This window comes from Hyperoodon ampullatus (assembly GCF_949752795.1).
Source record: "Hyperoodon ampullatus genome assembly, chromosome: 1".
NCBI classification, from domain to species: domain Eukaryota; kingdom Metazoa; phylum Chordata; class Mammalia; order Artiodactyla; family Ziphiidae; genus Hyperoodon; species Hyperoodon ampullatus.
This window is the reverse complement of record NC_136914.1, coordinates 204,421,094-204,436,057: the sequence shown is the minus strand read 5'-3', so window position 1 is coordinate 204,436,057 and position 14,964 is coordinate 204,421,094. Positions and strand designations below refer to the sequence as shown.

Sequence of the window (14,964 nt, the reverse complement as noted above, 5' to 3'; positions counted from 1 at the left end):
GGGAGATGAGGGGCGGTGCCTCTGGGCCTCCGGGAGGAGTCCCAGGGTATGCGCAGAAATTAGAAACACCCGAGAAAGGAGATGCAAGGCACGACCCGGAAGCAGATAACGGGGAACCAAGGACTGAAGCTTAGAAGGAGATGTGGCTCAGAGGGTTCTGGATGAAGGAAAGACTGGCAGCCTCCCTCTGCCCTCTGTCACAAAGTGACTCGGTCACGGGAACAACAAATAATCCCAGTTCGAGTGAATTCCAACCCTTACGACGCAGCTACTGTGTGCAGGACACGGGGAAAACTAAGGTAGAGAAAACACAGACCCTGCCCCCAAAGGGTTCAGTCACTAGTGGTGAGGAAAATAGGGCGCAGAGGTCGAGGTACCCTGGAAAAACGTATGTGGAGCCACATCGTGAAAATCTGCCTGTATCTGGGGGTCATGTCTAAAGACCCTTTCTCCTCCCTTTCCTTCTCCCTCTCCCTCCTCCTCCACCCCGTTTAGACTTCAGGTGCAGAGTTGGAGTAATTAAACTCTTAAAAGACGCCTCTCGTATTCTTTTTTCTCATTTTCCTCACCCCTACTCCCATGCCTCATCCTCAGCCCCCATAGGAATTCATGCCACTGTGCTTGGGTATATATTTTTGAAAAATGTATATAGCATTTTCCATAAGTTCATTTTTTAAAATTGTAATTATGGTATTGGACTTTAGGGATCATCTGTTTTCTACTGTTTTCACTCAACATTGTTTTTAAGGCTCTACCCCTGTTTCAGTTGTAATCCCAGTAATCCCAGCTAATTATTGCTGCATAGCTTTCCATGTTGGACATCCACACCTTTTACTTCCAGCCTCCAAGTGCTGGATACCAAGGCTGACTCCACCTCTCCAATACCACAAACAATGCAGCCATGGTCATCCTTGGCAGTGGTCCTTCATGGACCTGTGTACAAACTCCTCTGAAATATATGCCTATGAGTGAAATTGTTAAAACCATAGGGGATGCGCAGGGCATCAAATTCAACTTGTCCTGCACAATGACATCCAGCCAGAGGGCCAGTGGGGGCAGTAAAACAGACCCTACCCCCTTGCCCATGTCATGTGCCCTGCTGGAGGAAGACATGTCCTTTCGTTCCCACAAAAGCTTTGTTCCTTAGTCAAACCATGAACCTACAGGCTGTGACTATCCAGAGGGTATGCATTCTTCAAATTCATACTGTGGTGGACAGTATTTTCCCATGGCATAAAGTTACCTCGTAGCCTGGTGGAAGCCCTGGGTACTTGACTTCACCAAGTACTGCTAGATGGCACACCAGAACTGCTGCACTACACCACACTCCAGCATGTAGTATAAGGGTTTCTGTCCCCCATTCCCATCCTTGCCAGCATGTGGTAGTTTATGTATTCATAAACAGTCATGTAGTGTTTACTAAGTGCCAGATACTATTCTCAGTGCCTTACAAATACTGACTCATCTGATTAGCCAATTTTTAAATTTCTGTCAATATCATGGAAGTCGTGTCAACACATTTTTGTTTTAATTTGCATTTCTCTGACTATGAGTGAAATTGAGCATTTCTTCATACATTCATAAGACACTTGGGGTCCCCTTCTGTGAATTGTCTATTTATAGCCTTTGTCTATTTCTCTATTGCTCTTTTTCTTTTTGGTTTGCAAAAGGTCTTTGTAAAGTCTAGATATTAATCTGCTTTCAAAGACTGGACATGTTGCTTGTGATGTCCTTTGTAGAACAATAATCTTTAATTTTATAGCCCTTCATCTTTTTATGCTTTTTTAGTATAATTTAATAAGTTCCTCTCAACCCCAAGGTCAAAAATGTATTCTCTATCATTTTCTTCTGTTAGCTTAATAATTGTACATTTTCACAATTGGTTCTGTAATCCTTCTGGAGTTCACCTTTGTATGTGGTGTGAGGTAAGGATCCAATTTTATTTTTCTCAACGGAGTGAGCCCATTTTTCAACATCTCTGTTCCCAAATATAGATGGATCTGTTCTGAGCTCTCTGGTTTAGTCCTGTGCCCGTTCCACAGGGTTTTATTACTATGGTTTTGTAGCCAGTCATCATGGTTAAAGGGCAGAACTCTCATCCCTGTGCTGTCAAAATTGCATTGGCTCTTCATAAATCTTTATTATCCCATATAATTTTCAGAATGCTTTTCAAGTTCCTCATGAGAAATATTAATTGGAACTTCACTGAATTTATGAATTAATTTGGGGAAAATTAACATTTGTACAATATCTCATTCATGAACAGAGACTGTATATCTGGTGGACAAACAGAACAAAAATATGACTGAGGCATAATGTGCAGGAAAATGGTGAAAGAGATGGCAGATGAAGCTGGAGAGGCAGGTTGAACCATACTTTAAGCCAAGCTAATAGAAACGAGGTGAAGATGGAGCAGGAAACACGACTCAGGCTGCTTTGTGTGTTTACAGAAAATTTGATTATACACTGGGACCAGCTTGTGGGACCACCATGATCCAGAGAGACTCCATAACACTCCTGAAGGTACATGGCCATAAAGAAAGACCTAGAGGGCCCTGGCCACGCATATCTTCTACTGGTGTCAATTGTGGGGCTATGTGTCTCCCCATTTCCTAAGGGACGTTTCACAAGTAGATGACTGCCAGGGTGACAGCAATTCAGTCCAGAAAACACTTTAGCAGGCACAAGGTTGGCCACAGGAACCACAAAGGTGACTAAAGCAGAGTCACTCCCCTTTGCATTCACAATCTGGCTTTGGGGAAAAGAGAGAAAGGAAAATCTACAATTAATTCTAACATGATGTGATAGTATCATTTACAACAGGCCCTCTTGACAGCAAACACTACGGGTGGCTCAGGGAATCTAGACTGATTCCTGAGCATATTACTTATGATGTGGGGACAGAAAGACGGAACATGGGAAATCAGGGAACCATTGGAGGTAGAAGGGAACGTGACATGTTCGACTCACAGGAAAGAGATGCATGTGGACATCAACAAGGCTGGATGAGTGAATGAGAGGATGGGCGCCTGGACAAATTAGTTTATGCTGATGTAAGAAATGCTTCATTTCCTGTTTTCCAGATTATGGAAGAAGACTACTCATCACCCTGCTCCCCTTCATTGTTGTAATAAAAAGGAGCACTAGGTGGCATCATACTACCAAAAGTCCTCACCTTCTAGAGCCTTTGGGAGAAACACTCTCCAGATTGGGTCAGCCCCTATTTCGACAAATAAGAGTGCTTCTATCAATCTCATTTCTCATTACACCCACTTAATTTATTTACTGAGCACCTACTATATGCCCAGCCCTCTCCTGCACGCAGTGGAGACTATAAAGGATTTGAAACCGATCAGGGCCCTGTGGGGCTCCCGGGCACAGAGGTCTTTTTGTCTCCCATTTCTAGTAGGCAAGACTCTAGCCTTCATGACCTTCCCTGAGTTCCAAAGGGCAGATTTGAACAGTTGCTAATCAAGGGAGGAGCAGCCAAGAAACCACCTGAGGCAAGATTAAAGGCACCAGAGAAGCTCATCAAGATTAGGAGACCCGACCACCTGAGACCCTGCACACACCCTAATCTTGTCAGCAACCCCACCCTTGGGAAGTATTGTCATAAAATTCCTCATCAAATCCTCCTGAGTTGGGACATATAGTTTTTCCAGGCAGGAACCCGCTGTGTCTCCCCTTGCCTGGCAAAGTAATATAGCTATCTTTTTCTACTTCACCCAAAACTCTGTCTCCAAGATTTGATTCTGCCCTGGTGGTACAGAGAAGGTGACCTTTTGGCATCAGAGTCTAAAGGCTCTCCCCTATGAGTCAAAAGGATCATAAAGGGAAGCAAAAGATACTTGCCACCCGTCCTCCACACACACAAAAAATTTTAAACAGTCCAAGGCAGGATGCCTGAGCACTGACATGAGGATGTCAAGACATAATATCTTGTGTAATCTGGCCCCGTTAGCCTTCTGGTGCCTTCTTCCACCACTCACTCCTTGCCACAATGGCTTCTTTCAATTCCTTGTATATGTCATGTTCTTCCCTGCTGCTTGGCATTCACAAAGGCTGATCTGGAATACTCGACCCTCCCTCTTCACCTGACTAACTCCCATCCATCCACCCTTCAGATCTCACTTCCTCAGGGGACCTTCCTGACCTGCCCCCAACACCAGACTACCTTTTCAAGTACAACGAATTCTGCTTCTTGGATCATCCCACATGGTAATTAATTATGTATTCATGGAAATGGTGGTTTCATATCTGTCCTTGTTGTCGAACCCAAGTTTGTGTGCCCAATGCACAGTGAAGCCAAACAAACTGAAACGTCGGAGTTTGGAGTAGAGAAAGGTTTATTGCAAGGGTCCAGCAAGGAGAACCGCCAGCTCATGCTCAAAAGGGTGGGGGGGGAAGGGAGGAAAAGTATAGGCAAAATCTGGGGCGTGGGCTACAGGGTGTGACCGTCTTCTGATTGGTTGGTGGTGAGGTAACAAAGGTGGTGTTCCTGGAATCTCAGTCATCAGCCTTCAGGTTCCAGCCAGTCTGGGTTCCTCCTGCTTATGTTCAGCCAGAAGTTACCAGCCTCCACCTGGGTGGAGGCCCTAGTTCATATAGAAGAACTCAGAGATACATTGTTATGTACATCTTTTGTTGGTATATACATTATTGTTTCTTCTTCGTTTCTGCATTCCCTCCATCCCCTACTTAGTAACTGTTTGAATCTGCCCTTTGGAACTCAAGGAAGGCTGAAGGCTTTTTCCTACAAATAAGAAACAGGAGACAGGAAAGACTTTTTTACCCAGGAGGGCCCCATAGGGTCCTGCTCAGTTTCATCTTTTCTACCAGGCTGCCAAACAACAAGAGAACAAGGATCACTTTTTCTCTAGTTCAGCCCTGTCTCCACTGGTGTTACAGGCTGAACTGGGTCCTCCTAAAATTCTTATGTTGAAGCCCTAACCCTCAGTACCTCAGAATGTGACTGTGTTTGGAAATAAGGCCTTTAAAGAGGTGAATAAGTACAAATGAGGCCATTAGGGTGGGCCCTAATCCAAATCTAACTCCTGTTCTTACAAGAAAAGGAAATTTGGACACACAAAGAGATACCAGAGATGTGGGCACACAGATGAAAGACACAGTGAGAAGAAGGCCATCTGCAAGCCAAGCGGAGAGGAGAAACCAAACTCTCCGACACCTTGCTCTGGGATGTCCAGCCTCCAGAGCTGTAAGCAAATAAAGGTCTGTTGTTTAAGCCACTCAGTCTATGGTTCTTTATTATGGCAGCCCCAGCAAACTAATACAAATGGTCGTCACTCCTCTACAGTACATAACTATTAAGTGAGTGACTACTGAACGAGTTCTGAAATAAGGAAGACCTGTGAAGGATGGTATTAGAAGGGAAAGGTACATGGTAGACGAGGGTCTTGAACTTGACCTTAAATGATATATGAGTTAGATACATGGAAGAAAAGAGAAGGAATCTCAAGTGTGGGAAACAGCACTGGGCGGAAACCAAGGCAAGAATGCAAAGATCCTGCTACAGGGAGGGTGGGGTCCCTATCAGGGACCAGTGGACACTGGTGTTGATATGAGGGTCTGGGTGAATGGTGGAGCCTTTGGAAGAATGACAGAGAAGTAGCTACAAACTCAAGGACCAGGGAGAGCCAAGGACACACCCATTCATTCTGCCAGATAACTTTAATATATGATCATGATCTGTAATACATATGCAAAGCTCCTGGTTTAAACCTGGATATAAGTGCCTCTTTTTTAGCTTCCTTAGGACTTATAAGCTATGTGCTGTGACTCAGTCATAAAAACAGCATTTTCTGTACACAGTGCTCACCTCTTCAATAGCATCCAGTGAGGCTGTGAAGTGAAACTCCAGAAAAGCAGAAATGCTGACATGTGGCTCTACATGGAAATTCCAGCCTGCAGTGCAAAACAACTGTGCCCTAAAAGAAACCTACTCCTCTAATGGATCAGAGAGGTTCTAGAAGCAATTTGGGGGGAGTCGAATAAATGAATAAGAAGGGGAATCCACAGGCTCACGAGAGGAAGGGAGGGTTGGGGGAGGGGCTCCCTTTGTTGTTGATGCCTCTTCACATTCTGGTTGCAGTCCCTGAGCCGGTCCAGTAACACCTGCCCTCTTGGGTTCTGCCAGATATTTTGCATCCTCCTAACAAATTCACAGTATTTGTTTAAGCAGAGAGTTTGCACTCTTTATCCCCACCACGCCCACCCCGCAAAAAAAAAAAAAAAACCAAAGACAAAATAGAACAAACACAGATCCTGTTTGCATAGGCATTGTGATATCACTGGATTTAGTATCCATGAAATCTAAACACTGCATTTGGGACCCCAAAACAACATGGGAAAAACCGCTCCAGTCATCATAGCTAACACTTCTCCTCCAGGCTGTTGGAAGATTAAAAGACCACGTGTTGCAGAAAATTGTTATCATTTATCAGCCGACCCCATGCTCACCTTAAATGACAGAACAAAGTCCCAGCTGCCTAGTGCTCTCCAAAACTGTTTGGGCCATATTTTATTCCTTTAATCAGCTCCTTTTCCAGCCTGCTGCAGACCTAACTTAACAGAACATTTGCTGAGCATTTGACATCGATTCCCAAAGAGTCTCCATACAAATTCCCCTCTTGATACCAGAGGAGGCAACGAAGCTCGGGCAGATTTATTAGGAAGATTGAAAGGTCAGGCATGAGGTGGAAGCAGTGGGCAATCTGCCACTGCAGGCGATCAATCTTACTAGAAGGAGACAGTGTCACAACCCAGTCATCTTAACTGCCTTGAATTTTATTGGCTTAACAGCAACTGCACCTCTCCCGGTTGGTCAGATTCCTTCTAGATATGACTGGATAGGCTAGCTTATTCAGTGGGTGCTTCTTGCCCAAGAGGCCAGGCCAAGGTTGCAGTTTGACGTCCTACAAACCAACCAGCTAACCGGTTAGCTTGGTTAAAAAGACTGAATAGATCCACACAACCTGTTCCTACTACAAATAAACAAACAAACAAATAAATTGACTAAATAAATGAGTGAAGAAATAAGTGAATAAATAGAATTTTAAATAATCATGTTAAGAGAGGGAATTGTAGGCAAAAAAAAAAAAAAAAAATCAAAGCACAAATCCTTTGGATGACAGGCCAATGCTCTTGTTTCTATTGAATACTATCTGCTGAAAACACCATATTGTCAAATACCTCTAGTCTTTACATATGCTGGTGCCTTGTCTGGAATACCCTATATCTCCTTTGTCCAGTGAGCTTTTTTAAGACTCAACTCAATGTCACCTCCTCCAGGAAGCCTCCCCCTGTTTGGCACACCTTCTCTGTATTACTAAACAATCTGAGCATCCCTCTATCAATGTACTGTATTATAATCATGTGTTTATTTCTATGTCTCCCCCACTAGACTGGAAAGACCACTCTTTTCTTTAATACATCTATGGTGCTGAACCATAAGAGACACTCCAAACAGGAAGTTTGGTAAAGGAAGGGAGGAAGGAAAATGGAAAGAAAGAAGGAAGGAAGGAAAAGAGGGAGGGAGGAAGGAAGGAAAAATACAATTAGTTTATGCACTCAGGCACACAGCAATTACTCTTGGGAGTGATTAGTGATTAGCTAAAAGCTATTAGAACACAAACATTTAAGATTCTAAGGTAGTTAAATGAAATCATCTCCAAGTATACACTAGGTCCTCAAACAGAAGTATTAAGTATTACTATAAAATGCATGTATCTCATTTCTCTTTCCATCTTTGATGCAAGTGCCAAAGAACCAAGTCTTTTTATGTTTTACCCACAGGGTTGCATGCACAGTAGGTACTCAATAAAAATTACGATTTGCTTCTCATAACAGCGAAGATAAGCATCTGTAAAGTGAAACTCTTTGCTATCTTAAAGGAATAAACTCTTTTCTACCCTGCAGATAGGTCGCTTTATTTCCATATCTGCTGCCAGATCTACCGAATAACAAAAAAGTTATTTTTGTTATAATTTGTTATTTTCAATAACAAAAATTGTCTGCTGAGCATCTGCTGTGAACAGATGTTCTCTGAGGCAATGCAAAGGAGGCAAAAAGCCTCGAAGCCTCCCCCTCCAAGCCCGCCCCAAACAAGCTTGAAACCCAGTTTAAGATAAACAGGACAATTCAAACATCCAGGATGGTAGAGACCAGCCTAAAATACCATTGTATTTTAGAATCTAGCACCGTAATCTGAAAACTATTTCTATAAAGGACCAGATTAAGAAACATTTTGGGCTTCACAGGCCACACAGTCTCTGTAGCAGCTATTTTACTCTGCCATAAGCACAAAAGCAGCCACATAAATGAATGGGCTTGGTTGTGATCCAAGAAAACCTTATTTACAGAAACAGGTGGCGCTCTGGAGTTGGCCGGCCAGCCAGAGTTGCCAACTCCTGATTTAGCACAATGCCTGGCATATGGTGCTCATATATTGAATGAATGAATGAGTGAATGAACAAATGAGGGAATGAAGATTTTCCTAAGGTAATGGCATAGTGATAAATCTTAAAGCCCCTGTGTACCATCATTAGACATTAAGTACAAGGAGAGAAATGAATATCTCCTGAGCAGAAATAAGCTTGATAGGAATTATCTAACAGGCTTTCCCACTCTCCAAGTAGTGTGTGTGGATGGAAACTTAGCAAGTACAAACCACTAACAGCTTTCATAACAGAGATGTGAACTAGAAGAGTAGTTTAAAGAATATTTTTCAAATTGTGGATCATGACTCATGAGTAAGTTGCGGCCTGCGTTTTTTTTTCAAAAAAGGATAAGAGATGCAAAGAGAAAAAGAAGAGGGAATACGCCAAAGTCTATCACATGTAGTAAGCATAAGGATTATTTCTAAGGAAACTGTCTTTCACTTACAATGTACTTTGTATGTGAGAGTATATTGGGTTCTGGGGTAGAATGTATTTTTTAAAAAGTTTGAAAAATGTTCTAACTATTATAATCTCATTCTTGGGGAAATTCAATGTATTTGTATATTTGAAGGGGATTTACTTCAACATAGCATAGTAGTTGAAGGCAAGATTCTGGAGCCAAAGTTCCTGGTTCAAATCCTGACTCTGCCACTTATTAGCTGTGTGACCTTGGGCAAGTTACTTCACCTCTCTGGGCCTCAGTTTCTTTACCTGTTAAATGGGAATGCTAATGACCCTATTACATGGAGTTATTATGAGAATTAAACAAATTGTCATATGTAAAGTGCTTAGAGCAATACCTAACACGTAGTATAGGTTTTAACTATTATTATGCTGTCACTAACCAATAATGTGAACTTGAGTATGTGACCTAACTTCTGTGGGTTTCATTTTTGTTGGTAAAAAGTCTCCAAAGGCCCTGCTGTCACCAACATTCCAAGAAGGGGTGGGAGGATGTTTCCCAACACAACCCTGGAGGAAAGAAATAGCCAAATGCAAATCATCCATCCTGTAAAATGGACACCTTTGAGGTCTCAGCAAAGCAGCCTGTTCCAAAGAAAAAAACCCATAAGCCAACTTGTTATTATCTCTCTAAATTGCATGCAAAGGTGAATTCAGGATGGTGAGGGATTGACCAAATCAAGGAAAATGCTCTTTTTTTCCATCCATCAGACCCTTCATGACTAGCATTGGCTTCCTGTCTCTCCTATTGCCATGTATTTTATTCCATATACTGGGATAACCACAGCTGGGGTGAACAGGAAATCTGTCCCCATGTTTGTTTGGTTTTTTTGTTTCCAACATTCCTGACTGTGAAGTACAGTGTGAGGCTGTCCTGCAGTTGGTCTGGTGTTGGTCACAAGTCACCTTTCACTGTGGAATCTGAAGTCATGTCTAGCACCAAAGATCATGAAAAAAAATTCCATTTACTTTCTCACACACACACACACACACACACACACACACACACACACATGAAGCCAACAGAAAAATAGGTGAAGTTATTACTGATTATTCACAAATAAATAAAAATGGTCAGTAATAATGTTCTGTTCAGCCTCATTTGTACTGATAATTAAAGAAATGCACATCAAGACATTGAGATATCTTTTTTCACCTATAAAAGAAGCAAACTAATTAAAGTTAGGAAATAGCCAATGCAGAAAAGGATGTGAAATAAGCATTCTCATGCATTTATGAGAGTCTAAATTGGTGAAACTTCTCTGGAGGACAATTTTGCCATAAATAGCAAAAGAGTAAATGTGCATAACCTTTGACCAGCCCTGAAACTATGAAGGCGTTGAACTAAAGCAGCCTATATACAGACTTCTCCGCTGAGGAAAATAAAGTCCTATTTGTTTAATTTCTTGTAGGCTTAGACACACATAAAATTATAGTCAGGTATTCTATTCCTTGCAACCTAACACATTCCTAATTGATAAATCTGAAAAGAAGGGGGGTGGGGGTAAAAGAGGACATTCTTATCTTGCACTAATTTTAACATGAAGCCTTCTAATATTTTCCCATTAAGCATGATATTGGCTTTGGAACTGAATTTCACTCTTCACTTTTATCATACTACAGAAGTGTTTATCTATATTTGTATGATGAATTTTTTCTAATAGCTTTTCAGATCTATGGTGATGATATTTCAGTTTTTCTTTTTTGATCTATTTGTGATGTAATATTCTTCTGATGTGCTACTGTGATTCTGTCAATATTTTATTTAGGATTGCTAAAACAGTATTCATAAATGAGATTAATGTGTTACTTTATTTTCCCCTTTTTAATGAGTTATTTTTATTGTATTTTTGACTGATATATTACTACTGACTTAAGAAAAAGAAGAATTCCACCCACTGAGGGTTTTTTAAATGTAAATGACTAAACTTTTTATTTCTACATATTGTATTTGTACTTTTTCAAATTTGCCTGTTTTTTCATAGTGCTATGTTCTATCATTCTGTCTCGGCAATTATGTTGAAGGTAACTATTTTACAGTCTTTTTCAAATTGTTCTACTGCCTCAAGTTCTTAAGGGGCTAATCTTCTGTTTATTACTGATCCAGTCCCGCATGTGGTTCATTTCCTAGTTGGGTTTATAATTCTTATTATAAACTCATCTCCAATGGAAGTTGTTTTATCTGTTAGAGATCAGAAAAAACAACTGTGTTTTGCATTTGCTTCTGACAGGACTGAGGGGATTCCTCACTTTGGAACCAGCTTTTATATTCTTTCTTGACTTCAGGATTCCCTGGACACATGGGTAATATAGACTGGGACCTCACACCTAAGCATGACAGAGGCAGACTCGTGGTTTCAGCTTCTATAGCACACGTTTTTTAATTCATTCAGAGCCCCCAGACACACCACAAACTTCCTTGCTGTGGCACTCCTAAGATCCTTCCCAGGGTGTCAGCTTTAGGCAGGGGTCTCAAGTCCAGATCTCTGCTTTTCTAGAACACACGGCTTGAGTGGGTACCAACCCCAGTCCTCAGCCATTTCTGTTTATATTCATGTCAAATACCCCTATTTGTCTTTGCGTTCCTTCTTCCTGTCTCACACCTAGCTATCCCCCTTTCTTTCTTTCAATTGTTGATTTTTTTTTCAGCATTTCTGGGTTCAGCAGAGGTTCCCTGAATTCCCTTCATGTTCCCAGAAGTTGAATCTTTGTACTTTCCTGTCTTTTAAAAACCCTTTCTAGAATAAGCACAGGGTGCTATGGAAACTATATGGCAGGGGTGGGGGGTGGGGGGGTGTCTAAATCAGGAGTGCGGGTTCAAGGAAGACTTCCTAGAGGAGAAATCACCTATTCGGAGACCTTAAGACTGGGCACACATTAGCCAGGCAAAGAAAATGTGTGTGCATCAGGGGTGACAGGTTGGACGAAGAGGTGGGGTGAAGGTTGCAGGCAGAAGATAGAGCCCATATGAACATCCAAGGGGGGAAAACAAACCTCATATCACATTCTGAGAAGCACAAGTTCCAAGAACTACAAGAAGTTTGGTGTGGAAAATGGAACGAGATACGCGCTTGATGAGATAAGTAGGGGCCAGTTCATGAATGGCCATGGGCCTGGTTAGGACAGTGGACCTTGTGCTGAGAACAGAGTGGAGCTGAAGCTGACCATGAGGTCTCAGAGAGTGAAATCACCAGGTTTGAAAGAAAAACAAAAGTAATAGATGTTGTTTGTATAAGCAAATATACACAGCCAGTTAGAAAATGCTGAAACAACTTTGCACACAGGACAATCCCAGAGGGCATTCAAGCACAAACCTTGGCATTCCACCATGCATAACCCTGACTTCTTACCCCAAGGAGTACAAGGCATGCTAGTGGTGCTCAGTCCAGGGTCCCCACCTCCCAGGAATTTCCCCCACCTGCTTTGGGGTAGGTGGGTGAATACCCCACCTATCCAACTAGCAGACGTTTTGGAAATACATCGCCCTTTCAAGAATGTTTGCCCCGATCACCCTATTCCCCACCCCTCCCCATCAGCCCCCAGAACTCTGCCATAACTGCCCCTGATATAAGGAAAAAGCTGTGCACAGCAGCAGAAGCTTGAAAACAAGAGTAACCTGGGCCAAGGGCCAGGGGGTCTATTTTTAGAACTTGTTCTCATTGCCTGTTTATCTTTCAGACTCAGCCTAATGTCTTCCAGGCGACTGTTAAAGCTATTTGGCTGGCTTGCCAAGGAGAGGAAGAAGGTGATCTAAACCCAAACAGCAGTGGCAATGGTGATAATCATTCGGACAGTGTGTTCTCATAATTTCCCCCAATGTACCCTCAATGCCGTTTGATTCCTGCAAAGCCACTTACGTAGGATTTATTCAAGCCCTTCCCAGCCACTTTTACTGGCTGTGGAATTTGGGCAGGTCACAAAGAGAAGATAATAGGTTATGGATTTCATAACCCATCACGTATGACCAGGGTGCTGCTGTCCCTCCTGGCCTGTTCCTCGGGTCTAAAACAGGGGTCTAACATCCCAACTGTAAACAGGCTTCAGACAGTAAAGCGCCCTCTACAGATAAAAGCATTTAGTCATGACTCTCCTTTGTGCCTGGTTACTCAGGAAAAGACAACGATGCATTCATTTATCATAGCATTTGGTGAGTTATTTTACTCCACTCAAGCGGCAAAAGAGAAAAGGGCCAGCGTTGTGTCTCGATTTATATTTCCCTCCAGAGGACAAAATAGGTGGCCCCTGGAACTCCACAGCTTGTAAAACGCGCCGCGGAAAACGCTTGTAGGCGTGCTGGAACTTAACCCCTTCCTTTCCGCCGGCCCAGAACGACTTTTAAGGGCGCCTTCCCCCGACTCCCTGTTCATTCGCCCCAGATTACTCCACTAGCCAGATTCCGTCTCGCCCGATCACCCTCCAGTTCTGCTGTCCCCTCTGGAGTTTCAGGGGTGGTCGATGGGCAGACCTCCGCGGCGGACCCTGGGTCCAGCCCCTCCTAACCCTCATGGTCCACCTTAAGGAGCCTCCGCGGCCGGGAGTAGAGGCGGGTGTTTTGTTCTTATAAGGGGGAAAAGTTTCTTTGATATCCAGGAAATGAGTAAGTCTGAAGCCCTTTAGAGCCTGTTGATGGGGGCCAGAAGGCGGGAGCCGGCCAGGGTATCGCCGTCAACGTCCCTCTAATTACCAGGCAGGACGCTCAGCCGCAGCCGCCGCCAGACAGCGGATTCGGGGCTCCCGGGACCCGCGAGCGCAGCCGGGGCTCGCGCGGTCTCTCCGGAGGCGGAGAGCGGGGACCAAAGCTGAACGTAAGTATCGGGCCCGCGGCCGCGAGGCTCTGCGTCCTCCCCGGGCATCTCGAGGGCTGGAAGGAAGAAGAGGGACCAGGCGGAGCTGCGCCGGAGATGGAGGAGGATTGGAGCGGGGTGCCCGCCCGGCCCTCCCAGGTCTGGGCTGACTTGGGGAACCCGGTTACGGCGCCCGAGCAAAAGCGCGGTTGCTGTCCTCTCCCTCCTCGCGCCGCGCGGGGTCTTGCGTCCCAGCCTCTCCGCTCGGGCCTCTCCCGGGCCGCGGAGACCCCAGTGGGCGCTTCGTTGCAGCCCCGGGCGGCTGGCAGCTCCTCCTCCGCGCGCACCGAGCCGCGGTGCCGGAAGCGGGACCAAGTTGCTGTTTCTACCGCCCCGAAGATCCGTTACTTTCGACCTTGCGAGCAGAGTGCTAGAGCTGAAAGAGTGGCCGAGTCGTCCTGCTCCTTCGCTCCCTTCCCTCCTTCCTGCCCTTCCTGGAAGGAGGGAGTAGGTGTGAAGCCTGTTTTTTCTCGGTTTAACGTAGTGAAGCTATGAGGTTGCTGGGGCCGATTAAAGCCCCCGCCGCTTCCTCTTTCAGGCCTATTGGTGGAGGAGATCCCACGCCGCGCAGAACTTTCTCTTGGGGCTGCAGCTAGTCTGCCACCTGACCTCTAATAGCATCCCAGACCCCTTCCCAGAGTTCCCAACTTCCTGGCTGCCGGATGGAGGGACTCAGACGCCCCAGGGCTGGGCTTCCCATTCAAAATGCTCTTTCTCTTTAAAAACAAAAATGCTGCTTCCCAGGAAGGGAAAATATTTTACCGAACCTCTCAGGGACCACACTTTGCCTTTTGCTCCTCTGACTGGTTTGAGCACCACCCCTCCCATCCCCCCCCCCCCAAAAATAAACTAGAAGAGTACCAGCCACTGGCAGATCCTGGACCCTATCCTTTTGGATCTAAATCGGTTTCAGAGTCCTGTTCTTTTTTTCTTTGTTCCTCTTTTGGATTTGACCCAGGGCCCTTCCCTTTTACAAACCAGTTCTACCCCGGAGAGGCTGCCAGGTAAAGCAAATCTGTGCTGGGTGCAGTCACAGGTCCAAGTCAGCCTGGAAAACGGCCTGGTAGACAGGTAGAATTGCTGCCATTCACCTCTTATTAATAACATAATAGGCTGTGCTTTTGAATCCTCATTCCAGCCTACGTGCCTAAGTGGCTTTCATTGTTTGCTCATTCCCTGTGTGCTGCTGGTCTTGGCCATCC

The 14,964-nt window shown here is 44.3% G+C and overlaps 1 protein-coding gene across 1 annotated transcript in view; it reads right to left on the bottom strand.

Moving 5' to 3' along the window:
- Positions 1-4,210, bottom strand: part of CFAP58 (cilia and flagella associated protein 58) — a gene marked incomplete at both ends in the record, with an annotated part of 121,292 nt that extends 117,082 nt beyond the window's left edge. Inside the window, one exon of the mRNA XM_079712002.1 lies at positions 4,175-4,210. Within this exon, the coding sequence (XP_079568128.1) occupies positions 4,175-4,210 (36 nt within the window). The remainder of the gene's footprint in view (positions 1-4,174) is intronic.
- Between the last annotated feature and the right edge of the window lie 10,754 nt (positions 4,211-14,964).